The 26,114-nt window shown below is 44.9% G+C and overlaps 1 protein-coding gene and 1 long non-coding RNA gene across 3 annotated transcripts; one reads left to right on the forward strand and one right to left on the reverse strand.

The window, feature by feature from the left end:
* Window positions 1–281: 281 nt before the first annotated feature.
* Window positions 282–579, reverse strand: LOC135915022 (uncharacterized). Its single transcript, XR_010568499.1, has 2 exons — window positions 534–579; window positions 282–455 (listed from the first exon to the last, which is right to left on the reverse strand). It is a non-coding gene; the product is annotated as an uncharacterized lncRNA (long non-coding RNA).
* On the forward strand, window positions 565–17,949 carry LOC135915021 (pyridoxine/pyridoxamine 5'-phosphate oxidase-like). Of its 2 annotated transcripts, XM_065447972.2 has the most exons (7): window positions 565–1,557; window positions 1,620–1,770; window positions 9,670–9,769; window positions 9,841–9,894; window positions 11,447–11,575; window positions 13,274–13,350; window positions 14,456–17,949. In XM_065447972.2, the coding sequence occupies exons 1-7, from the start codon at window positions 1,464–1,466 to the stop codon at window positions 14,604–14,606; spliced, it is 756 nt and encodes a 251-aa protein (XP_065304044.1). In that variant the 5' UTR covers window positions 565–1,463; the 3' UTR covers window positions 14,607–17,949. The 2 variants fall into 2 exon arrangements, with proteins under 2 accessions (XP_065304044.1, XP_065304045.1); XM_065447973.2 differs by lacking the exon at window positions 9,841–9,894.
* Window positions 17,950–26,114: the final 8,165 nt, after the last annotated feature.

Raw genomic sequence — 26,114 nt, forward strand, 5'->3', positions numbered from 1 at the left:
AAGGTGATGACAGAGAAAGGGATTGAACCATAGAGTAATGTAGTAAGAAACTCTATGGATTGAACTATGATGACAGTATGATCCGTTGTTTCGCATGGCAAATTATGTAGACAAATGTCCCTCCGTGAACCTACCGTACTGCAAGCTTTCAAACGCTACATTTTTATGTATCGCACGCGTTGACTGAAACGCAGATTTATTCATTTTTTAAAGTCGTTTCAGCAAGCCACTGCGCACATTTTTCACACTGACATGCAAAAACAGAACAAATACAACCGATGGCCGCAGCAAAATGCAGAATATTTTTATTTCGGATGTGTCATGAACGAATGAGCGCTAATTGACATCGTGGTCCCGCTAAGCGATCCATTGCAACGCATTTATTATAATTCGGGATGACTTCAGTTCCAAAGGCTCAGTCGACAGCCGTGGTCGTAGAAACTGTGCAGCTGTTTCTGAAAAATAAGCGGTAATTAAGCAAACATGATATTAACACTCCAATACCGATCTATAAATGCACTTCTTAAACTTACATGCTAGTTCGAAAATGGGCGACATCCACTCCATACGCGGGCGTCCTTATAATGCCGGCGACGGAGCCATGAGGTCGACACCCGCGAATTCTTTAGCGAGGTAGACGCCAAAACAGAACATGGACCAGCTCTTGATAACTTGCCATTTGAACGGATCATTGTACAGGGCCTTCATTAGACCTGAAAACGTCCCATCGTTGCGCGGCGCGTACGACGGAGCTTGCCCAAGGGAAAACATAATTTTACGATGCGCCGAGGAAGCACAAGATCAACGTGCACGCGATTCTGCCCACGGCTAGGGTGACCGCGGCCCGACGCGCATGCAAGAGCACACGCACGCCTCTCACAAGGGAAATGGCTGTCGTTGGCTGTCTCGAGACCTTTCGTGGATTTAGCCATGATTCAGCTGCATTTCGTTTCCTGCTGATGATGATCGAACATGCGCGTTCTTTCGTTTTGAAAGGACATCCATATGGGACATCGTTGCTCGCCGGTACATATACAATCGATGGCCGATATGTAGAAGAATTGCTCGTAACTGCGCAGTGAGCACACGCATTCACGTCCTGCCCATCCTAAATTGTCGATGAAACCGAACGACCTCATACAAGATTATCAACTTAAAATGCTCTCTTTAGGAAAAAAGAATCAGTGCTAAGTTGTAATTTTTATGCCTTTCATTTTTTCGATATTTCATCATCATTTTCCAATCTTTTCTTGCGTGTTTTGTTTACTCATTAAATGGTAATGCGCACCATTCGCAACACGCTGTAAACACTAAACCAAAGTCAGCTGTATTCATGCTCGCCGCGCATGCGGCCTGCTTCACATCATTGTTGCGTAGTTTGGGCGCGGCTAATTAAGCCATTAAATTGCTTTTAAAACGCATCCCAAGGTCGGATCACGCGATTATGCAGGCGGCTTCATAGGATGCGATTCCCTCGACTTCCGTTGAAGCAGCTGCTGAGAATATTTCAGAGGCGACCAGACCAACCGTCGAACATGACGTCTGTGCAGCTCGCAGGTATTTCAGTAATCTGACTCCCGTTGAAAGTCTTGATCCGAGTGAAATGTGCATTGTTTCAGATATGAGGAAGCCGTACGTGTCAGGGACGCTTCTAGAAAAGGATTTGCCCACCCGGGATCCTATCGAGCTGTTCGAGTCGTGGTTTAACGAAGTTAAAGATGCGGGTTCCATGTTCGAACCAAACGCTGTCACACTTGCCACGACTACAAAGTGAGTATTTGAGTAGCCACGCTGCATGAAATCAGAGGTACCACCGTTTCGGTGATGCGCACTGTCGGGCCTTGCATGCGTCACGTGATCGCAAGTTGATAGCATAGCGCTTGCTGTATAACTCCCACAAACCGTTTAAAAAGGAAGAGTGTCTTGTTGGGTTTGCATATAGTTGGTTTACTTTCAGTATGTGATGTATATTATACTCGAATAAATTCAGTGCACATTTAACTGCATCATTTTCACTGCTCTCACCGCTATACCATAGAGAAAAGATAAGAAAAGGTACTGCTCAGAGGACCGGCCGTGTTGGGGTGTTAAGACTGTCCATATAATCATGGCAAAGAATGAGGGGAAAGCCTGCTACGCTATGTCGGATGAGCAGCGGCATGGTACTGCAACAGAAATCTCGTAGCTGCAGCACCAAAGCTCGTCAATATCCACACAGCTTCATATTACTGATCATACTAACACGAATACTGTGTGCCTGTAGAAACATTAACTATCAGGTTCAGTGTTGTTGGTGAATGGGCACAGCATAAATATCTGGTGTTGTGTTGGAGGCCGACAAGGAAATGTGGGCTTTTTCAGAAACCGTTTAATGATTCTGCCATTCGAAGGCTTCTTACTACTTAAAAAAAATTACAACAAACGATGCTCCTTTCTTTATATTCCTAAGGGAATATTTCCACATCAAACCTTGCTTTTGTACAGTGTGGAAACTATGAAAACAACAAGCTTGAAGCTGTGTTTGCTGTGTTTGTCCATCCATCGACTTTGTTATGTCAGCCATCAACAACAGTCATGGTTATATTGTTAGGCTGCCCCCTCATCTTAATTTTTATTCAGAAAACTTAAAGGGCTCACCACTGAAACTGCATTGCTCGCACTACAGGTACTCCATGGCCCGGAAAACTGGCATACATAGAGCAACATTTTTAAAAGCAAAGTAGTCCGAGAGAGCGCATCTCTGTTCTGCATAATGAAACAGTAAATAATGACATAATACTTGTACATATAAGTCAACTCATAAGTATGTCAAAAGAACACAGACCTGCTTAAAGAAGAGCACACAATATTCAGTTATTTTATTCAGGGTGTAACACTGAAGTTGTTGCAACACATTGGCATTGCATATGAATGTGCCAAGCATGCAAACACTGTGCTGCTGCGTATCATTTATACTTGGTCATTTGTTGGAGGTTTTGCACTCCACACAGAATCATGACAGTTGTGGCATCTATGCATTTCGGAGGCCACAAACGGCAGTACTGTGAGGATGTCATTATGTGTGTTGCAAAGAAGTCCTTCAGAGAGGAACAATTTCAGTCGTGAGAACCTGTTGCTATCGCAGTAAATGACTTCAGCGCCAGATGAATCGATGAACTTTGCTGATTTTTTGTCACCTGGAGATGCAGTGTTGACATTGTGGGTGCAAGGCAGCATCATGCCTAAAAGTGTGGCCTTAATGCTTAGCTGCTTGCGTAAAATGGAATGAACTTCAGTTAATTCATTTCTTCAAATGAAGAAGGGGGTGAACCAAGGGGCCTGATGTTTTCTAGCCACAATTATATGAAGTCAACAGATATGGAAACCAAGGAAAGCATACTGGAAAATATTTGTTGTTTTTATTTAAATGCAGAAATGATAAGTTATGGAGAAATGAAAGTGGACACAAAACAACTTGATGCCAGTGGGAACTGAACTCGCATCCTCCGAATTTTTTTCTCGACCTAAAGATTGTGCGCACTTTACATTCAGACGCACTTCACTTTACATATGCCTCTTGAATGCATTTGTTTCCGATTCTCTTTTCACAATACCTCATCGCAATGTAATAGGCTAGAACATGCTGGCCCAGACTGATCTATCTGCCATTCCTACAAATAAATTCTCTCTTCAAATGAGAGCAAGTGAAATGTTCAAAATGTTCAGTTGCATGCTTGCTACTCTCACTGGCATAGCCAGGAGGGAGGAGGGGAGAGGGAGGTTCGGGGTGTCGACCCCCCCAAATTCTGATGAGCCCCCTTCACCTCTTTCCCACTGAACAGAAAGTTTCAGGAGGTGGGCTCCGAAAGAGCGACATGGATGAAAGGGAAAGCTTGAATCTGAAAGAAAGGTGAGGGCTAGTGGCGGTCCCACTCATGGTGTGCCTCCACCTAATTCTGGATCATGTTAACCATGATTGCTGAGGGTGGATCAGCGGTTAAAAATTCTAAACACAGATAAAGATAGGACGAGCTCGTTCATAAAACTTGGGGGTATTGTTGATCCCCACGAGGCCTTCGTGTCGACGAAGAGCTTCTCATTTCTGGTACTTGACCGAATCGTCAACCATGCTGCACAGAAAAAAATAATTCCGAAAATAATACAACTTGCTTGTCTAGAATACACATAATAAGCATCCTCCACCCCTCCCCTTTTTATTTCTTCTTTCTCTTCCCTTGTCTCTCAGTTTCATTATGTTAATAAATTCGAGAACAGCTTGCTGCTAGGCTAGTTTGTACACGCTGTTAAGAATGAAGACAGGGTGGCAAAAAACAAGAGGACAAGAGAGAAAGACCTACAGAACGCTAATTTGTGCATGGCAAAATACATCAAGGACGGGGCTGTTGGGCCAGAAAAACTATGAAACAGCCACAGCAAACAGGTGGAAGGGCAGGTAGGTGAATGGCCTAAAAGTCCAAGCAGAATCAGAAATACAGGAATGTTGGCGGCCGCCGCGCCATTCAACAACCCAGTGATTGTTAGAGTGTTACAGTGACTAACAGAAAATTATTTTTAGAAGGGTAGTGTGGTGACAGATACGAGGAGGGGGGAATGCACATAAAAGGCACCAAGAATGAAGTTGGCGGATAGCTATGAACATAAGGAGAGCGTTCTTCTCGTCAGTGCCTGATTGCTCAACTCCAGGCAGTCGTGGCCAGTTGCCTAGCTGAGGTTTGCCTATCCCGTCATAACACATGCTGGTCACTGCAGAAAGCCCATCCTAACTAAATGTCTTCGCAATTTTCAGAATAGAAAGTGGTCAGGAGACATGACGCTTTCAAATCTCTCGGAGCTACTGGTCCTTATTTTACTGTGAACTACAGATGCTGTAATTTTCACAAAGGCTTCTAAACAAAAGTAGCCCTGCTTTGGACTTTCTGCATGAGTGTGATCAAACAACAGTATCCATTGTGTGATTACTACAATACCATTATTGCAAGTTACTTCCAAACATCTCTTCAAACAAGTCAGACAGCAGATCACCGAAAGTTAGTGAAACTTGCATCATATGATACTATCGAAGTTCTAGCGCAAAGCATTGTTCCTGTATTTCTAAATCTAAAATAATATAACATGCCCACAACGCTGAAAGCGTAATTGAGTGATAGGCGACTTGCAAAATAGTGCCTGCCCTCTTTCCTATGTTGCTGTGGCCGTACCACTCACTAAAAGATCTGGTTGGAAAGCAACAGTGATCTCTACTGTTACCTGGGCTGCAACAAGTCTGGCCTGCTAACAAGAATACACACAATAGTGCGCTGTCTTGTTTCGTTTGGTCCTGTTTCTAGCGCTGTTCATTTTTCCAAGTCATGTACCAGCTAAGTCATCGACATACATTATATAAATGCATCAATTCGCAAACGAATATTTTTTTATCATCATGTTTAATGATAGCACAAGAATTATAGCAAATGGCTGCACACCTTAGCAATAAAAAACTTTTGTCAGAAGTTAGGCAGAGTGTTGTTTTGGCAACCCAGGAATCTGCATCCTCATTGTTAAAGTATTCGTGTCTAAGGAGTGCCATGATGCATCTTTGCATGATGCACAAACGCCATGTGTGTGTGTGTGTGTGTGTGTGTGTGTGTGTGTGTGTGTGTGTGTGTGTGTGTGTGTGTGTGTGTGTGTGTGTGTGTGTGTGTGTGTGTGTGTGTGTGTGTGTGTGTGTGTGTGTGTGTGAGAGAGAGAGAGAGAGAGAGGTGAAGGAGGGGGAGGAGTGGTAGTTGTCAGGCAGAGGCCCTCCCCAAATAAGTTTCTGGCTATGCCACTGGCTACTTTGATACAGAAGACAAAGCAAGTTTATGCCATAATAGCTTGTTTGTGCCGTAAGAACAATGGAGACATAGGAGATGAGGAAGTGCAGTTCTGTACATGTGAGCTCTTTTGTTTCTGCATGTTGTTGTTTATTAACTGTACATAGTAGATATTGTGATGTCGTACCAACTAGCCTCATTCTTCTCCCTACTCAAGTACCGCATAGACTCGTATAAGGCCCATACTTATTTTCCCAATTTTGACAAAGTGCGGCCCTTACACAGGACCAAACCTTCATCAAAATGGTCTCGGCACAGCTGGCAACTACTGCACACACCGGATCCTCGAATGTACCATTGCATCAGAGGTCAATGCATCATCATCATCATCATCATCATCATCATCATCATCATCAGCCTGGTTACGCCCACTGCAGGGCAAAGGCCTCTCCCATATTTCTCCAACAACCCCGGTCATGTACTAATTGTGGCCATGCCGTCCCTGCAAATTTCTTAATCTCATCTGCCCACCTAACCTTCTGCCGTCCCCTGCTACGCTTCCCTTCCCTTGGAATCCAGTCCGTAACCCTTAATGACCATCGGTTATCTTCCCTCCTCATTACATGTCCTGCCCATGCCCATTTCTTTTTCTTGATTTCAACTAAGATATCATTAACTCGCGTTTGTTCCCTCACCCAATCTGCTCTTTTCTTATCCCTTAACGTTACACCTATCATTCTTCTTTTCATAGCTCGTTGCGTCGTCCTCAATTTGAGTAGAGCCCTTTTCGTAAGCCTCCAGGTTTCTGCCCCGTAGGTGAGTACTGGTAAGACACAGCTATTATACACTTTTCTTTTGAGGCATAATGGCAACCTGCTGTTCATGATCTGAGAATGCCTGCCAAACGCACCCCAGCCCATTCTTATTCTTCTGATTATTTCTGTCTCATGATCCGGATCCGCAGTCACTACCTGCCCTAAGTAGATGTATTCCCTTACGACTTCCAGTGCCTCGCTGCCTATTGTAAACTGCTGTTCTCTTCCGAGACTGTTAAACATTACTTTAGTTTTCTGCAGATTAATTTTTAGACCCACTCTTCTGCTTTGCCTCTCCAGGTCAGTGAGCATGCATTGCAGTTGGTCCCCTGAGTTACAAAGCAAGGCAATATCATCAGCGAATCGCAAGTTACTAAGGTATTCTCCATTAACTTTTATCCCCATTTCTTCCCAATCCAGGTCTCTGAATACCTCCTGTAAACACGCTGTGAATAGCATTGGAGAGATCGTATCTCCCTGCCTGACGCCTTTCTTTATTGGGATTTTGTTGCTTTCTTTATGGAGGACTACAGTGGCTGTGGAGCCGCTATAGATATTTTTCAGTATTTTTACATATGGCTCGTCTACACCCTGATTCCGTAATGCCTCCATGACTGCTGAGGTTTCGACAGAATCAAATGCTTTCTCGTAATCAATGAAAGCTATATATAAGGGTTGGTTGTATTCCGCACATTTCTCTATCACCTGATTGATAGTGTGAATATGATCTATTGTTGAGTAGCCTTTACGGAATCCTGCCTGGTCCTTTGCTTGACAGAAGTCTAAGGTGTTCCTTATTCTATTTGCGATTACCTTAGTAAATACTTTGTAGGCAACGGACAGTAAGCTGATCGGTCTATAATTTTTCAAGTCTTTGGCGTCCCCTTTCTTATGGATTAAGATTATGTTAGCGTTTTTCCAAGATTCCGGTACGCTCGACGTTATGAGGCATTGCGTATACAGGGTGGCCAGTTTCTCTAGAACAATCTGCCCACCATCCTTCAGTAAATCTGCTGTTACCTGATCCTCCCCAGCTGCCTTCCCCCTTTGCATATCTCCCAAGGCTTTCTTTACATCTTCCGGCGTTACCTGTGGGATTTCGAGTTCCTCTAGACTATTTTCTCTTTCATTATTGTCGTGGGTGGCACTGGTGCTGTATAAATCTCTATAGAACTCCTCAGCCACTTGTACTATATCATACATATTAGTAATGATATTGCCGGCTTTGTCTTATTAACGCATACATCTGATTCTTGCCAATTCCTAGTTTCTTCTTCACTGTTTTTAGGCTTCCTCCGTTCCTGAGAGCATGTTCAATTCTATCCATATTATACTTCCTTATGTCAGCTGGCTTACGCTTGTTGATTAACTTCGAAAGTTCTGCCAGTTCTATTCTAGCTGTAGGGTTGGAGGCTTTCATACATTGGCGTTTCTTGATGAGATCTTTCGTCTCCTGCGATAGTTTACTGGTATCCTGCCTAACGGAGTTACCACCGACTTCCATTGCACACTCCTTAATGATGTCCACAAGATTGTCGTTCATTGCTTCAACACTAAGGTCCTCTTCCTGAGTTAAAGCCGAATACCTGTTCTGAAGCTTGATCTGGAATTCCTCTATTTTCCCTCTTACCGCTAACTCATTGATCGGCTTCTTATGTACCAGTTTCTTCCGTTCCCTTCTCAGGTCTAGGCTAATTCGAGTTCTTACCATCCTGTGGTCACTGCAGCGCACCTTGCCGAGCACGTCCACATCTTGTATGATGCCAGGGTTAGCGCAGAGTATGAAGTCTATTTCATTTCTAGTCTCGCCGTTCGGGCCCCTCCACGTCCACTTTCGGCTATCCCGCTTGCGGAAGAAGGTATTCATTATCCTCATACTATTCTGTTCCGCAAACTCTACTAATAACTCCCCCCTGATATTCCTAGTGCCTATGCCATATTCCCCCACTGCCTTGTCTCCAGCCTGCTTTTTGCCTACCTTGGCATTAAAGTCACCCATTAGTATAGTGTATTTAGTTCTCACTCTACCCATCGCCGATTCCACGTCTTCATGGAAGCTTTCGACTTCCTGGTCATCATGACTGGATGTAGGGGCGTAGACCTGTACAATCTTCATTTTGTACCTCTTATTAAGTTTCACAACAAGACCTGCCACCCTCTCTTTAATGCTATAGAATTCCTGTATGTTACCAGCTATATTCTTATTAATCAGGAATCCGACGCCTAGTTCTCTTCTCTCTGCTAAGCCCCGGTAGCACAGGACGTGCCCGCTTTTTAGCACTGTATATGCTTCTTTTGGCCTCCTAACTTCACTGAGCCCTATTATATCCCATTTAGTGCCCTCTAATTCCTCCAATAGCACTGCTAGACTCGCCTCACTAGATAACTATCTAGCGTTAAACGTTGCCAGGTTCATATTCCAATGGCGGCCTGTCCGGAGCCAGTGATTCTTAGCACCCTCTGCAGCGTCGCAGGTCTGACCGCCGCCGTGGTCAGTTGCTTCGCAGCTGCTGGGGACTGAGGGCCGGGGTTTCATTGTGTTGTTCATATAGGAGGTTGTGGCCAAGTACTGCACCAGGGTGGCCATTCCTGCTCTGGTGAGGGAGTGCGTTACCGGTTCTGGTCACCGGGATCAGGCCACACTCCAGGCCTGTTTATGCAATTTTATCAACACGCGGATTTTTTTTTTTTTTTAATCCGGTGGAAAATTGCCGGCACCGGGATTCGAACCACGGACCTCTTGCACGCGAGGCGGGTGTTCTACCTCTACACCACCGCTGCACCTCGCCATCATAGTTCTCGCCATCTAGTAGGGGTATGTGGAAGTGTGCAGCGCACGAAAATTTGCCGATGCACGTGTGCCGCATCGGGGCACTGAATGCGATTACTTCTCAGGGGGAAGTTTTTTTTTTTCTTTTTTTTTCCCCTCAATATTTTGGGCTGCCAAGCTTGGGCTGCAGCCCTTACATGGGTGGGGTGCAGCTTTATACAAGTCTCTACGGTGATTTCCATCCCTTGGATGTGGCAGCACTGCTTCAAACTGTTTCATTCATTCTTCGCAGATCAGGATTGCCTTCATCCCGAATGGTTCTCTTGAAAGGCTTCGGAAAAGATGGCTTCGTATTCTTTACAAACTATGAAAGCCGCAAGGGAAGAGAGCTGGTAAGTCCGGTGCTGTAAACCCTTCATTTGGGGGCCTTCGTAACCACGAAGTTCTCTAAACTGTATTGCAGGAAGAAAATCCAAATGCATGTTTGCTGTTTTACTGGGACAGGCACTACCGGCAGGTATGTCTTCATTTCTTAATGTTAGCCCCCCACATGGACAAAATTAATGCGCAGCCCCATACTACAGCATGCCTCATAATCGGAGCATGGTTTTGGCACATAAAACTCCAGCATTTAATTTAATTTTTAAAGTTGATGGTAAAGAAAAAGACCTGCTTTGGAAAACTGTTGCCCACTTTGGATGTTCTTGTCTATTTTTGTTTTTGTCAGATGATATATGGCTAAGATTTTTACAGAAGTTTTATGTTCCAGTGTGGTCGGATCCATAATGTTGCCTGTTGATCTTACAAGGGTACTTAAGGGTGACACTAAATCAGTGTAGGATCCCGAAACATTCTTTGAATACATTGTCTCTATTTATTAGGCGGGAAAGGATTGATTACTAGAGGAGAGAACGAAGCTCAGAGCTTCACTTGAATTCCGCGCACCAACTGCAGTGCAGTACGTCAGTGTTACATCATAAATTACAAAATATCTTTCTGTATTTAGCTCATTTCTGTGCTAATACAGTCATGAAAACTTATAAAGTCGGTTCTTAGGTTTCTTTTGAATGCAGCATAATTCTATTTTGATGACAAATTATTAATTAGCGTCAGGCAGACTCATGACATCAAGGGCAGCTAGTGTGGAAAGGCCAAGTTGCCATCACCAACCATCTTTCATTCTTGCGCCTTTTCTTGCTTACCAACTCTCCATTGCATGTTAATAATACTGAGGCTTTTGGTGTCTTATAAGTGCAATTTATTAATTTAGCCTAACTTAGTAGCATTCCTTTGGTGTTCCTTTAAAAGCATGGGTTTCCCCTATTCAGCTTGTTTAAACCCTTTTCTGCATCATCAGAAGTCTGCACCTGCTCCCCCCTTTTTTGTTTATGAAAATACAGTATGGACATGTTTGTCATGCCTGTGCACCTTTCAAAGTTACACATATATGCATATATGATGAACTGTTTTGCTGCAGTCTTTAATGACGTTGCATTGGTGATTGCATTTACTTGAATAAGCTCTCAGCAAACAGTATCATTGCAAGCCTAGGCTGATATCACGAGATACCCGATCCATCTCTTAGGCTGATGCATTGCTGCACTTCTCACACACACCTGACCTTGTTGCTTTAAGATAGTCTTGTGAATTATGCCACGAACCATGATTAGTGCCGTGTGAGCAATTGCTGCTTTAAGTGCTCACTCTTTATGAATGTGGGTGTCTTCTGTTATTTTATCATTGTCATGATTACATGATAATTTTTATTTGCGGTCGTGACATGGCTGGGCAGCTCTGGCACAGAGTTCAATATCAGCAGCCTTTCCCTGTTAGATGGGCATATGTTCTAGGGCTGTTAGAAGAAAAAGCTGAATGCTGCAATAATATACAGACCTGCCATGACGATTGAAAAAGCTAGATAGTTAAACAAGCGTAGGTGTTTCTAACAGGGGAAGCAAGTAAAGACTACTAAGTCAGTTTCAGAAGGCCAGTACCACAAAGCACCAGAAAATGAACTTCTGCACTGGCTGCCATGCTTAAGGTGCTGTGACATACTCCCTCTGCCCCAGGTTCGCATAGAAGGCACGGTTGAGAGGGTGTCTGAAGAGGTGTCCGAGCGCTACTTCCACAGCAGACCGCGTTTGACGCAGCTGGCTGCTGTTGCGTCCACACAAAGTGCACCTTTGGAATCCCGGGCTGTGAGTGGCCTGAACGTGTTTTTAATTTTTCTACAGGCTTCTGCTGGCTGCATATGGCCTCTTGCGTGAATTGCGTAGACTATGGGGCTGATGTACTTGCCATGAGCTCCCACTTGCTATACGAGCCATTAGTTGCCAAAGCCGCTCAAGCATGCAACAATCTAGCTTGCAGAATACGTAATTTTTCAAGCATGTGCATTTTAACCCAAAGCACTCCAGTGATGAACATGACCCGCTTTGACACTATATTGAGTCTCATAGAGTGTGGCGATAGGATTTCAAATTTTCAACATTCGAGACTATAGCAGTGTACAATAAAGTGTACAATTCCACGCAGACACAAATATCCGTTCAAACTTTCTGCTCAGTTTTTTTATAGCTGATGCTTAACAGTGGTGTGCACCTCAAAACCGGTCCCTGCAGAGCACCATTGGACATTCCAAAGGGCTCTTAGTGGTTTAGAGATTTAGATACCAATTTGACGTAATAGTTCTGTGGAAACCCGCAAGGTGGAGAGAAGTAATTAATAAAGAGAAAGACCACTAAACTAATAAAGGGAGAGACCACTAGACCAATAAAAAAAGAGACATCCACCCGTTCGTAGCAATTGCTACGAACGGTGGATGTCTGATTTTCGCCTAATTAGAGAACAATGTTTGAAAGATACTGCTCTGAAGTCTTTGCAGCACTGAAAGTACCAAAGCAAGCCCTACATACATCTAAGTGACAGATGTTGTGACACATGCTGTGACTTCAGAATGTTTAAATATATTTGGGCATCTATGGGCACTAGAACTAACCTTTAGACCTGTTCCCTTGTATGCTGCAAGGAGCATTTCTCTTTTAAATTTGTGTTGACTTGCTAAAATTGCAACTACCTAGCTCTGATATGTGAAGGACATATACATGTTGGAATTATCATGTGACATTTCTCAGGTAAATTTCAGGAACCTAAAGCTTGTGCCATATCAAATGATGCACCATAGAATAAGTGGATTGTGCTGTGCTCTTTTGCAGAAGCATGCCTGCTGTGCCTCCTAGAAAGAATTTCCCATATATCATTCTGTTTGGTGCAACCAAAGAATCATGAAACAGATAAAATACAAGTAAACAAGTGCCATTTGTCTGTTATTCATGTTCCATAAGTTTCTCGAAGCACAGTAATGTATAGCGAACCTAGGCACCAACTTGCCCAAGAACGAGTTCTTTTTGAGACCTAGAAAAGATTATATTGCAGTACCAGTGGCCCTGGGTTAATTATTTGAACAAGAGTGGTTGTATCCTTAACCATTTAACATTTCAGCTCGCAGCCTAGTTTGTTAATTTTTGGCAAACTCACCTTGTGATGTGTTACTCAGTTACATCAGCATAGTTGTAAGGATAGCGTTATTGTTAAATATCACTTCTATATTGCATGTGAGGTTTTTGACTATTTCTTTACATTAACTGTATGGAATAACACTGGTGCACTTGTCAGCAAAAACTAATAAAACAGCAAATCGGTTGTTAGCTGGTTTTGTTGGTATGATGTTATAGTATGGCAAACAACATAAAAATGGGACAGAAGATTAAGGAACAGATGAAACAGCCAAAGCTCTGTAGGTGGCAGCACTGTACTTGAAGCAATATGTAACCGATTATTAACATGGCAGTTAATAATCACATGCCTGTTAATTAACCTACCTTTTAATCTTCCAGGCTCTTGAGGCTAAGTTCAAAGCCTTGGAGGAGGAGTACAAGGATTCAAGCAAGGAAATTCCAAAGCCATCTTGGTGGTGAGCATTGCGTGATAGCAAGTTGCTAAAATGTCAGGATAATTAGTGAACAAGCACTTTCTGAAAATGCAGCTGGAGACACACTGCTGTTTTTCATTGTTCAGTTTTGCTGAATAACACAGCTTAGGATTAGAATGGCTAAAAGTTTGTAGAAATACGAAAATTTCTAAACGTTCATCAGTTCATTAACCTAAGCAAATTAAAGCATCCACAACATTCTGAATGCTGTTTCAGTTTACACTTTTCTGAAGTCGTATTTCATCGTATAATAATCCAACTGGCTATACATATTTTGTTTCAAAATAGAGCGACCACCCCACTTTGCTGAGGCTAGTTACATTATTCTCCCTTACCTCCCTGCCTTTTTCTTTATTCCTAAATATATGATTAAACTTGTAAGCACGAAGTACGACTCAGATGAAAAGATAGTACGTACTTATTTTTACACTTCAAGGTTTGATCCTGTCTTATCAACAAGGCTGGACCTTGACATTCAATAGGCATATGACGCCCATGTTTGCTACATACAGTGTTGCACTTGACTTGTGTGGCTGTCAATTGCAATGTTTCCCTAAACGAATTGGATCATGTCTTTTGTTGCTAACAAAATGGTATCCTCCTGTCATTTTAACTGCACATAGCGTTTTAGATCAGCACTTATGAGCGAGGATTGTACATAATCCTGACTGTAGGAGAGCAACATGGCATGTTTGGTTATCAGCATTCAGGTCGCGTCTTTATTTGTCCCTGAATTTTGACAATTGCACTCTGTAATCAATCATTTTCCTCACTGTTATGCAACCATTTAACGTAAGACATGCCAGCATTACTGTGGTATAGCCTTTTTCTTTTATATGAGCATATGGCTGTGCAGCTGGTGCACTTTATCCAGTGGAAGGTATTGCTTATTGTGATAACAATACAATATGCACTAAGCACTAGCATGTAGACTCAACACTTCGTAATATTTGCTTGGACAACGAGCTGTGCTACTTTGCTTGTGACATAGGGAGCTGAATGTTAACATTTGGAGAAAAAAAGAGACTACTGAAATCTTCTGTCTGCAGCCGTAATTAACTGTGGCTGCGGTGCTGGCCTTTTCTAGGGGAGGTTACTGCCTGGTCCCATCACGCATGGAGTTCTGGCAGGGACACTCCTCACGTCTGCACGACCGCATTGTATTTCGAAAGGGCAGCCCATCTGGGGTGGCACAACTGGCTGCGCCTGGCTGGGTTATGGAGAGGCTTTACCCCTGAGTTTTGTCCGTGTTACTGCTTTTATTTTCCTGTGTCTCACTTAGCTGTTTGTTCACCCCTTCTTTTGTTTTCCCTCACTCCATCTGTTTTTTCATAGCTGTGGTCACGGGTGCAATCCATAGCAAAAATTGACAAAAGTAATGCAGCTGTAAGCTTTCCCTGTTAGTCAGTTAAGCCGATTTGCAGCTACAGTTAACACAATAAGTTACTAAAGCCAAATACTGGTGGCTGCATGACTGAAAAAGTGTGATATATACAGCACGGATGCTTCCATACTACAGTTTGGCCCAGCCACATCATTATTAGAACAGTTCGCTCACAATAATTCAATATTCTGAATAATTCAAATCGCTCTTAAAATTTAGTTGGTCCACTGTACTTTGAAAACAATTTGAAGCTGGTTAATTCGAACAGCCCTTTCGGTTAATTCGGTCAGTTCAAGTTGGTGGCTTTGCAGAGCAGAGAAACGTGGCCAGACACTCAGTTTCTCACTAGGTCATGTTTGTGGCTAACTTTCATATAGTACCTCAAAAACAGGAGTATAAGTATCAGTTCAGTTTATTGGCCTTGTTTATTGCCAGTGGCGTGCTGTTATATGACATTAGTATTTCTTACCTGTGGTGCATCAGTTGTCAGAATGTTGGGTAATTCAAGGCTCATTCGAACTGGATTAATTTAACGTTTAATAGTATTGAACTGAACACTCGCAAGCTGGGGTGATGTATTTTTGTTTATGACGTTAGCATAAAGGACAGTACACAAAAAGAGAACAGAGCGGGACAGTGACTTGTCTTTCATTGTTTCTTTCTGTGCAGTCTCTTGCGTTAGTCCTAATTATGAAAGTGTTCATTTAGATATAGAATTAGGCACTAGTTAAACCACAGCCTGAATATAGATGCTGAAATGCGCCATCGTAGGGCTATTGCAGCACACATAGTATGACCACCAGCCTTCTGTTCTGTGCATACAGTAGTGCTATGATTCCAGGTGGTAGCTGGGAAGAAGCCATAATTGCTAGATGGCAACCTGCTTTTTGTTATTGTTTATCTGATTGTGGTGTGGCTGTTAGAGTAATAACACTATTATATATCAAATAATGGTTTGTATAGCTTGAGCCTTTGAACAAGAGATACATTTCTGATGACAAACAGAAACTTTCTTTTTATTGCTTAGGCGGGAAAGCCACTGACAATGGGGAAGGAGTAGTGCAATTTCTCATTAAGCTTATGATATTTTCTGAATGACTTTGTCCCATGTGCACACTATATTTGTGCTCTATATTTTCGGGACCATGTTACCATATGCCCCAGGTTACTACTTTTTAATCAAATTCTTGTTAGCACTTCTTGCTCACTTCTTAACACATTGACATGCGAGTTTTAAGTTAATTGCTTTCATATTTAGGTTAAGAAAATACAGTCAAAGGCTATTTGTAGAGCAGCTCAAACATGGAAGTTTTGTAAATATATATTTTGACTTCTGCTGCCCTGTTTTCTCTCAGGCACCAGTATTGCAGTTACCATTCTCTGTCAGTAAGTTTAAATGCATGCCTACCGCAATTCCACCATGATTACTATACTTTCTGTCTAGTAGACGGCCTACACACAAGCCTATTAGATTCCATGTTGACTTTTTGTGGTGGCATCATGTTTCTAACACAGTCAGATTTCAACAGTCATGCACAGGGGATGATAGGGTTGATTGCTAGCTCCTATACCATATTATGTGTATTTGTACTACAGCGATCGAGTGACTGGTGATGCAATGACACATCTGTACTCTGACACATCTGTCTATACTCAAGTGCAATGACCTTTGTACTTGTTTGTGCCTCCTGCCTGCATGAAGGCCACATTGTAAAACATAACTGTGCTTCCAATAATAGGGCTTCCAACTTTTACTGATGCTAGTAACGAGAACCGCAGCAAATGCTTATTTGTCTTTTTTTTTAAATCAAGAAAGCTGTGTCTGTTGTGCAAAGCATGACTGAACCTGGTGAAATAATTATAGGTTGTGGCATGTGACTTTGAGGGGTACATTGAGTAATGCGAGGCCTGATTTTCGTGAGCTCAAGTATTGAATGAGTATGTAGAAATGGCTGGGCCCACTGTCCCAGGCTGTCACATAGTCCTCTGCTTACAAGCTGTGCCGACTTTGAGGCCATCACATTAGATAAGAACTGAGGGAAATCTTTAATATCACGACCTTATTTGTCTTTGAGGCAAAATGAATGTTTCTGGTTGATTGGTGGGTCCTAACATCTGAAAGTATAAGCAAGGTGCCATTGTGGGAGGCTCTGGAATAATTTTGACCACCTGGAATTTTTTAATATACTTTCAAAGCACAAGACAGCCTTCAAAAAAATTTTTTTAATATCGCATGCACTCTCGCACATGCTTTGGCAATGTACCGTGTTACCTGAGGGCCCTCTCTCCAGTGAGCCCGAATGGGAAGAAGCCCTCAAAAGCCCGGACCTCAAACTCCAACTCAAGGCCATCCAGAGGGCCCAAGAACTGGCGGAGCGTCACCAAGTTCCCATCCCGACTTGGGTGTCGCCTACGGTTTCGGCCCAAGGAGCTCCCCGCGTGCGATCTCCAACGGCTTAGACCCCTCAGGTCCTCAATGAAGTTCTTGACTGACTGATAATATCGCATGAGCAGCCACCGCAGAGCACGTCACTGGCTTTGTAGGAGTAAGGATTACTCTTCAAGCAAACAGGCCAGCAGATGGCAGTCGAACTGGAAATCGCCTTGCATGCTCACACATACTGTCGCTGATTTTGCCACCCTTAGTCGCTACAAGGCCGGTGACATGCCACACAGTCGACACTCAGGTGATACTATATTTTTGGGTGGCTGTATATAAGTGTTTCTGCAGTCCTCTCACATCGCAATGTGGCCACTTTGGTCATATCACGAATCAGTAACCTTGCGCTCAGCAGCAGGACGCCATAGCCTTTGAGCCCAAATGTGATGCACTCTTTATTATTTCAGTTGCATGATGTCAAGATGGCATCGCTAAACTTGCGTAGTCAGTACCACTCATGGCAGTAAGTCGTTCTTGCATTGAATTCTGTGCTGTGAGGATTGGGTGATCTTAGTGCGGACTTATTTCTGATTTATCCAGTTCTGTGCCACTGTTTCCCTGTGCGATTTCTCAGACACATGCTTGTTGTGTTGTGAACATTTGAAGTATACAGTGGAAGGGTCGTAGTCATTATATATAGCTTTAAGGACTTGTCTCTCTTTTTTTTTTTTTCTCACAATGCACATGGATGCATCATCACTGTTTTATGGCAGGCATTCTTGGAAGTAAAAGGATTTGTTTGCTATGCAGTAGGAAATGTTTATGTGGAAATACATTTATCTTTTCAAAAATGAGAACTGTTTGCTGTATGAGGTAGTATTTCTGTGGAAACCCGCAAGGTGGAGAGAAGTAATTAATAAAGGGAAAATCAGACATCCACCCGTTCGTAGCAATTGCTTCAAAGGAAACCCATATGGGTCCCTCGAAAGAAAAGCCTCAGAGTTGAAGAAAAATTCGTCCTGGTCCGGGTTTCCTTTGTAGCAATTGCTACGAACAAGTGGATGTCTGATTTTCCCTTTATTAATTGTTTGCTGTATGTATGTAACCATTTCAGCAATGTGTGATGCACTACATCTTGAAGGCAGTTTTGCAGTGCCCTGACAAAAGGCACGTCCAGAGTGGCATCAAGGGCGAAAACTGTGGTATAAAAGTTACAAGTAGGGATAAGGTGCCTCAGAAAGGCTGGCCAACATTTCAATAGGAAGATCTATCTTCGTTAAAGATGGCTCCTCAGGTGACGTCCTCCTCCTGTCATCCTCCAGGTCATTGTCATCCTCAGGTGACGACAAGGCCACGTTTAACGAAGATAGGTCCTCCTATCGAAACATTAGCAAGCCTTTCTGAGGTACCTTATCCCTGTTTATAACTTTTATACCACATTGCGCTGCTCCATCTGTCGGCCCACTTCTTGAATTTGGATCAAAGAAGAAAAGGAGGGGATGAAACAAATGTGTAACGTTTTGGACGGAGGGTCTCACTGGCAAGCTCAAAATTGCTAACGTGACAATTTTTTTGTGCGACGTATATACCAAGACCAAGTTGTGTCTGAACTGGTGGTGCAGCATATTTCCCCAAAAAAGCAGTAGGGTATGGGTTCCACAAAAAAGTTTTGCTTTAGTTTGTGCCTGAAGCCAGTAAAACTGTACAACACTGTGCCATTTGATCACACATGCTAGGAAAAGGACTTGAAAAAGGCTGAGTGCCTAGGGAACTTGCGCAAATATACTGCTTTTTTTCTGACTCAGAGTCCAGAAAGCTTTTGTCGCCAGTAGAACATGCGACAATCGGAATACTTGTCAACGCAGTCTTCCACAAGCTGATGCCAAAACGACTTGTTTTTTTTTTTTTTTACACTCGTTAATCGCTCTTCAGTGATGTCTCTTGGACACATACAGTGCCAAAAATGCAACTTAATTTCTGCTGAGACATAGGAGAAACAAGCGCTGGCCACGAGGCACTACAGCAGCTTGCATGTGCAACTAAAATATGCCGGCACCGTCTGCTAGAGAGGTCATGAAAATATTGTTATGTAAAAAAAACACCGGGCGCAATTATGTACGGTAAGGTACGGTACGGAATACGGTAAGGACCAATGTACCGGGATAGCAGCTTCTCGGACAAACCTACACGATGGAACGGGCACCATGGGAGAACCAAAGATTTGGGTGAAAAGCGGATGTTTTGATGCCGGCTGTCATACAGGTGGTGCCGGTTAGCCTGTGAGGCTGACAGTCGAGAGCGGGCCATTTGCTTGGCGCGGTCGGCACGACCGATGGCATTTGAAAGATAACATATGCGTGCCTGTATCGGCGTTCGCTTTAGTTTATGCGTCCAAGCAAGCTCTGTCCACGGCTGAATGGGTGTTACGAGGAGCACAGGCGCTCCAACGTTCTAGTACGCTGGCGCCCAGGCAGTCGGGTTAGAAGCCTAACGGTGCATGTTTGCCTTGAGATAAGTGGTTAATTAGCTGTAGTAAAATCGCAGCATGCACAACTGAAGACTATTTCTGATTGTTACTAGTGTGTTGCGGCACTGCTGTTGGCACGGAAAGTTTCAGTGCTATAGTTGCCCATGTGCGCCGGCCAAGCCCCCACTGCACTCTTCCCTTCCTGACGGCTAAATATAATGGCTGCACTTGAGGCGGGGGGGAAAAAAAAAAAAGAAAACCGTTTGTAATTATGCTCCCATCCTGAATAGCCTACTTACTCGGTACGCCGAAGCAGCTGCTTCGAACACTGTAGATAAGTCTGAACGACTCCTGCACCGTTCGTTACCTGCTAAAGCCCGCTTGCACGCCGTCAATATGAACGAAACGGCCTACTCATCCGCATCTGAGGCAGAACTAAACAAAGCGGTGTGTAAAAGAAAGAAAAAAACAAGGCATTTGTCTTATCTGGAGTAACATATGGTAACCGTCCGACATGTTTGTCGGCGTTTGCAATGAAGAGCGTTTTAAAGTGATGCTTTCTCATTACGCACCCTCCCAGACTTTGCCGACTTTGGTGGCTGCTGTCATGCCAAATAGCTAACACTTCGCACTACGTGCTTGATGGCAGGGTTTGAGCCTCAGCCCCCCACCACAACATCCCGATGTTCCAACTGTTGGGCCACAATCGCACAGATGTATGCTTATACCGTGACAATGCCAACTAGCTCTTTGAGAGGACTGTCGCGTGCTTGTGCACATTGCGTAGCACGGGTGTGCGCGAGAGCACCTGCGTGCACGCCAATTTCCTTTACTCACCAAAGATGCAGGAATGAGATTCACAGACGCATAGCGCTTAAATACTGCTTCACACAGATTCCAAAAGTGTGCGTTGGATCTGCATTCCTTTTCTTTTTTTTCCTTGAACTGTTTAGCAGACGCGGGCACATCAGCTGCATCGAGAAGAAGTGGCATCCTTTCAGACTGTTTTTTAGCAATTTGGACAAGGCTCTATCGTGCCCACCCTGTCTCTCATGTTTTTCATCATGATATGTCTCCAGCGGTTTGCAGACACCATTGTCAGTGACATATATCCAGGGGGGGCTGACCGGGCTTCCCCCTCCGCCCCCCCTCCCCCACGAAGTATTTCCGGCCGGTGCCCTGCTCCCTGTTATGCCTGGCACATCGCCTATGAACAAAGGAATCCTTCGAACGCCCGCTCCAGACAAGTACAGGATGGTACACGCCTTCAGGCAGACCATGAGCCTGCTCAAGGTAGTAGTTGTATTATTATGCACCAAGCATGGGAAACTTAACAGAAGTGAAAGGAACCTTAGTGCCCCTCCACCCCCAACCCCCCTCCTCGAAAAATAAAAAAAAAGGTGCTGGCTTTGTGCCTGACTCTTGTACACATAGGATGACTTACCTGGAGCAGCTGTTTGTCGCACTGCACTCTGACAATAAATCAGACGTGAAAGAAGACTTGCCCGTTCTAACTTTCTACTGCTCGTGCCACGTTTCCTTGCTTGATTTTGTGAGGGGTTATATTGCTGTAGGCCGACTGGCTGTTCAGGCGAAAATCCACACTCATCTCACTCGGCGTTGCATGCAGCATCTGAGATCTATTGCAGTTCGTTTCGTCCGTCTTGCAAGGTGACCGCATGTATGACAACGAATTAGTCTCTCTGTCTGCTAGGGCACTTTTAAGTAATTTCTCTTTATTTTCCTAAAGCTTAGCGTCCTTTTTTTCCTCGCCGATCCTCCAGTGAAGGGGTTGTACATTCATCCGAGAAAACCTCTAAGTGGCGGCATTTGTCTCCGTGGTGTGTCAGTGTGGTTTCTGAGGCAAATGTTGCGACAGGTTGAGAAAGCCAAACGCAGCAATGGGCGATGCGATTGTTGCAGGAAAACACATCGGTGTGTTTGTATTATTTGAATGGCAGTCAACTTTTATTAATTCGCTTAACGTGGTCTTCACGGTGGTACATATTGTAGACAACAGAAACCTACCTTTTAATATCCTTCCAGAGAAAAACATCTACGTCTTTCGTCTCTTCAAACATCAGAACAGTGTTCTGTCGAGTGCCAGAACGTAGCTTTGCCCCAGAAAACGCATATGCAAAAGAAAAATTTAATAAATCGTAGTAATAAAAAGGGAATAGGGGCACTGCAGTGGTTGGGGGTTGGGAGTCAGTCTGCAGGGTCGGAGGGCAACAGGCGATTTTGCGTCATTCTGCATTTACGCGTTCCCAACGAACGGCTGTGCGTGTGCCATTTAATTCGCTCCATTCATTGCCCGCGCTCCTGCTGATTTGAGTCTCGGGGGGGGGGGGGAGGTGCTGCAGGAATCTAATGAGCTGTGCTTGATAGAGCACTAATTTCGCCTACAAAAGGTGAGAGCAGACGTTAATTGCGACGCCCGATTCGCGAGCGAATCCGTGCGCACTTTCGAGACGGGGGAAAAGCGCCTGGAGAGAGAGAGGAAAAGGTCAGACGTTCCGTCTAAGTTCCCCCTCTCCTTGATATGCGTCAGCCTGGAACAGTCTCTGAGCTACGCGAGGGCAGAAGAGACACGCCGCGGTGTTTTGTCGAAGCCGTGGGCCCGGGCGCGCCGGCCGAGCTAGAGGGCGCACCGCGCGATTGTGTCGGCGCGATTAAATTAGGTCCGGTCGCGCCGGTCGCTGAAAAGGCGCGTAACGAGACGCGGCTGATGCGATTTTGCGGGGCCTGCTGGCAGTTCGTTGCTGCTGCTGCTACAGCAACGCCCGAGCAGCAGAACAGCGTGCTGGAGCACTCGACGTCGCCGCCTCCTTTCGGCAACACGGTGGCAGGAGGATCACCGCGGTCGGACGACGGCGCGCGTCGCACAATGGGCGCCTTGATTTGACGCCACAAGGGCGCAATCAGACTCCCATGCGCGCGACTCTCGCGAACACCGTGTTTTCGCTTTTGCAAGAAGCCTGGCGTGTCGAAGCACGCGGCTTGTTGCCTCCGCCAAATGAGCAGCAGCCGCATTGTGTTGCGGAATGTTAAAGCGTCAACCACACGGAGCGTGCTTTCGGCGTCGCGTTGCTGCACAATCTATAGGTGCCTCTGCGCGCGCACGAAGACGCCCTAACGCAATCTCCAGGCGCTAAACGCACTTGAAGTACGCCTTGCGTGTTGGGCGCTGTAAGCGACATGCAATGACGTTTACAGCATGGTTATAACGCAAAGGAAATAGATGCGGCGACGCAGCGCCGAAATAACGTTCCATGTAGTTGGTAACTTGACACTTTGGAGGCACGTTGTGCTGTACCATGACCACAACACGGCCACATTTTAACGCGATAGCGTTAAGGAGCTCGTGTCGCAGAAAAGCCGGTGTCGTCGGCGTCGGCGTTTGCGGCGTTGACCGTGAGCGATAAATCACGGCAGGCGGTTCATAAATAAAAAGCAACTTCCAAGATTGGCCCGGTGGGAATCGAACCAGGGTCTCCGGAGTGTGAGACGGAGACGCTACCACTCAGCCACGAGTTCGATGCTTCCAAGCGGTGCAAACGCGCCTCTAGTGAATGCGGTGTTGCCTTCGAAACGAGCCGTGGAAAGTTATAATGCGGTGTATATCGGTAATTATGAACATGTAACGTACAGAAGTCGCAATTACACGAGTTGCGAAGTGAATTTCCGCTGCATTTCTTCTGCGCTTTCCGCACACGCAGAGCCATCTTGCGGCAAACACAGAAGACTCCCTCCTCTCAATGTACGGCGCTGCCCCGACAGGAGGCGCGCCGCGCCCGCATTGGGACCACTGCCAGGCGCGTCGCGGGACTCCCTCTCCCCTGACGACGCTTCGCCGTGCTCCCGGTTTAGATTACTATCTATCTCTCTGCCCGTGCCGATCACGACGTTTGGCTGGCGTAGATCGTTTCCCCTCCGAGACACCGAGTTCTTTGGTTCGTTCCGTTCGCTCAGGCGCACGTTTCGTTGCCGCGCCGAACGCTGCGTTGCTCGACGCTCACCGCGTGATAGGTGGGCGCTAAGTCCGATGCGGGGCGCATCGTAAGTGATCGCTGTGCCGTAGCGCATTGTCTTATACCCCTTGGCGGGTCGACGGGAACGCTGTCGCGTCCCACTCTTGAATGCGAAGCTTAAGCGTCCTCCAATTTTTGCACGGCCATTGCATCACCAAATTCCCGCTAGATCACGAGTCAGTGCGTGCTCATTTGACTTCCGTCAACTCATTGCGTGCAGTGTATGCCCGTTTAAAACCTGGGTCTGAAAGTCGGAGGCCAGAAGTTCTGCTCTGAACGCGTCGCTAAATAAGCGTGAATTGGTTTTCTCTGCTGGCAAACCGTCTGTTTTCGAACTGCTGATACCGACGAACTGTCAGCGATTCATATTTGCTGGGATTGTAGTGCAAGCTAAAACGCTCCGCATATTGTCCTCCTTTTAATCACAACCCTCCAACCTCCTTATTCCATGTGCGAGTTATTTTGGATTAAAGCGAAAAGAGAGAGAGAGAACGGATGTGTTGCTGGCGTTTAATATCAAAATGGTTTCCGCCTAGACCTCGACACAAATAAGTGTGACATGCAAGCATACAATGAGCCTTGTTAGAACTGTAGACGACGCGCGAGGTTATGACTTTGGCCGAGGAGTAGTGGCGTACGAATCGTGGGATTTGTGTCTTGTAGAAGTTACCACGAATCAGAAGGGGCAAAAGCGTTTTCAGCAGAATAGCTGATGTGTTTTATTCGTCAAGCAACAACGGTCCATGCCCGTGCGGTACTTCTATTTACTGCAATGTCTTGTTTTCATTCATTCATTCATTCATTCATTGTAGATGCAATATGCAAATCTCCAATGCGTGGCTGTGTTTCACGGTCTAACATAGCGAGCGCGGACTATGAGCGCACGCACACGGTATACGCTCGAGCTCCGGAATTTCCTGCTTTGCATGGTTTCCTTTTTTCGGTTCTGCGACTCTATTTAACTCGCCGGCCTTTCCACCGTTGTCATCGCCTTGTGTCGCTATACTGTGCTTCGAGAATAGAAAACATGCCGTCACGACGCATGCAAAGAATAAACGGACTTGGAAAAATCGAATCGGCGTTCGCACAAAGCTTCGCATTTACGAGTAAGAATCCAATTGAAGAGCAAACGATGAGCCTACGGTGCCCTCGTGTCTGATTTACCGTCAAGATCGGCTAGCTGGGAAAAGAGAAAAAGGAGGACATCTTCGTCGAGCCTTGTGCCCATGTAATGCACACGTATAGTAGCAGAGAATAATGACACACTCATGTTAAAATCGATTTGCACGGCATAGCCGTTGTGTTTATTTCTGTTCCGGCTTATAGTCGGGGATTATTTATAACTTCACCCGTCGTCAACTTAATGACAATCATCAGCGTCTCGCTACTACAGTTCGTTTTCCTTGATGACGGCCGGACCAGTACACCTAATTGTGCTTGTTAATTGATCACATGACTGAGTGAACCTGGGCGTTGGACAGGCGCATGTGTGCCATTACTAAGGTGGTTGCTGCTTGGTTGTAACCCTGTCACCTGCGTATGACGTCTGGTTGCGACAAAAGTCAGCAGCCGCTTTGAATTGAAAGCAGATTCAATCCCTGGATCAGAAGCGTGAATGTTCCGCATCATTTAATACATATAGGCCCGAGCTTAGATATCTATGAGACTCATACAGTATAGTGAAGCCGTTGTGGAGCTTCCCGGGTGGCCATGCACGTGATGTGCCTCACCTCCACCGTCAGCTTGCTAAGAAGGGAACAAAAGTGTACGCTCAGAGGAAACGTCGAAGGTTGGTACGGCTTTAGTCACTTCAGCGCTAAGACATTCATTTGCATACGTGGAGAACAGTCTCTATTTCGCGTGTGCGCCACACTTCGAGCTAAACAAATAAATAAATAAAGAAATCCCACAATCCAATTGCAGTACGAAGTTTGCGTATAAAATTATCTGTATCAATGTCGGTTTCACCTTGAAGATGTAATTTACAATCACACTCAAATATCAGAAAACAAACAAAAGCAAAATATAGAAGGCTGTCGTAGAACATTTAGGCACAACTCAATGTCACCGCCTTTTGCAGGTCCCTTACTTCGTTGTCATGAAAAAGAAATGTTTTTAAGACGATTATCTAAGAGATTATTATTTTTTATCTATTATTATCTATTTAAGACGAAAGGATCTGCATAACGAAGGATTCATAACGCAGGTGTGTACTGGCCAGATTCTATGTATATCTTGAACTTCTCTATCGCGAAGAGCGAAGACCAGTGCGAAGAATTTGCCTGTACAACGAAGGAACTAAGAGGGCTGATCGCCTACGGCGGATTTGTTGCTTTACAACGAACCCACATACCGCCATGGCCTTCCATCGCCGCCACTGAACTGCGGTGCGGGTAGGGAGGCCCGATCGACACGGGAAGATACGGACTGTGCGGCAGCGCCGTCAACTGCCCCAGTACCCCCGAACTGTGAGATGATTCGCAC

The sequence above is a fragment of the Dermacentor albipictus genome, chromosome 1, assembly GCF_038994185.2.
Source record: "Dermacentor albipictus isolate Rhodes 1998 colony chromosome 1, USDA_Dalb.pri_finalv2, whole genome shotgun sequence".
In the NCBI taxonomy this organism is placed as follows: Eukaryota; Metazoa; Arthropoda; class Arachnida; order Ixodida; family Ixodidae; genus Dermacentor; species Dermacentor albipictus.

Bases quoted from the DNA above. Each gene is read 5' to 3' on its own strand.
- LOC135915021 (XM_065447972.2), top strand. From the start codon at position 1,464: ATGCGATTCCCTCGACTTCCGTTGAAGCAGCTGCTGAGAATATTTCAG. The intron at 9,895-11,446 runs GTATGTCTTCAT...CCTCTGCCCCAG, and splicing joins GGGACAGGCACTACCGGCAG to GTTCGCATAGAAGGCACGGT. The intron at 11,576-13,273 runs GTGAGTGGCCTG...TTAATCTTCCAG, and splicing joins CACCTTTGGAATCCCGGGCT to GCTCTTGAGGCTAAGTTCAA.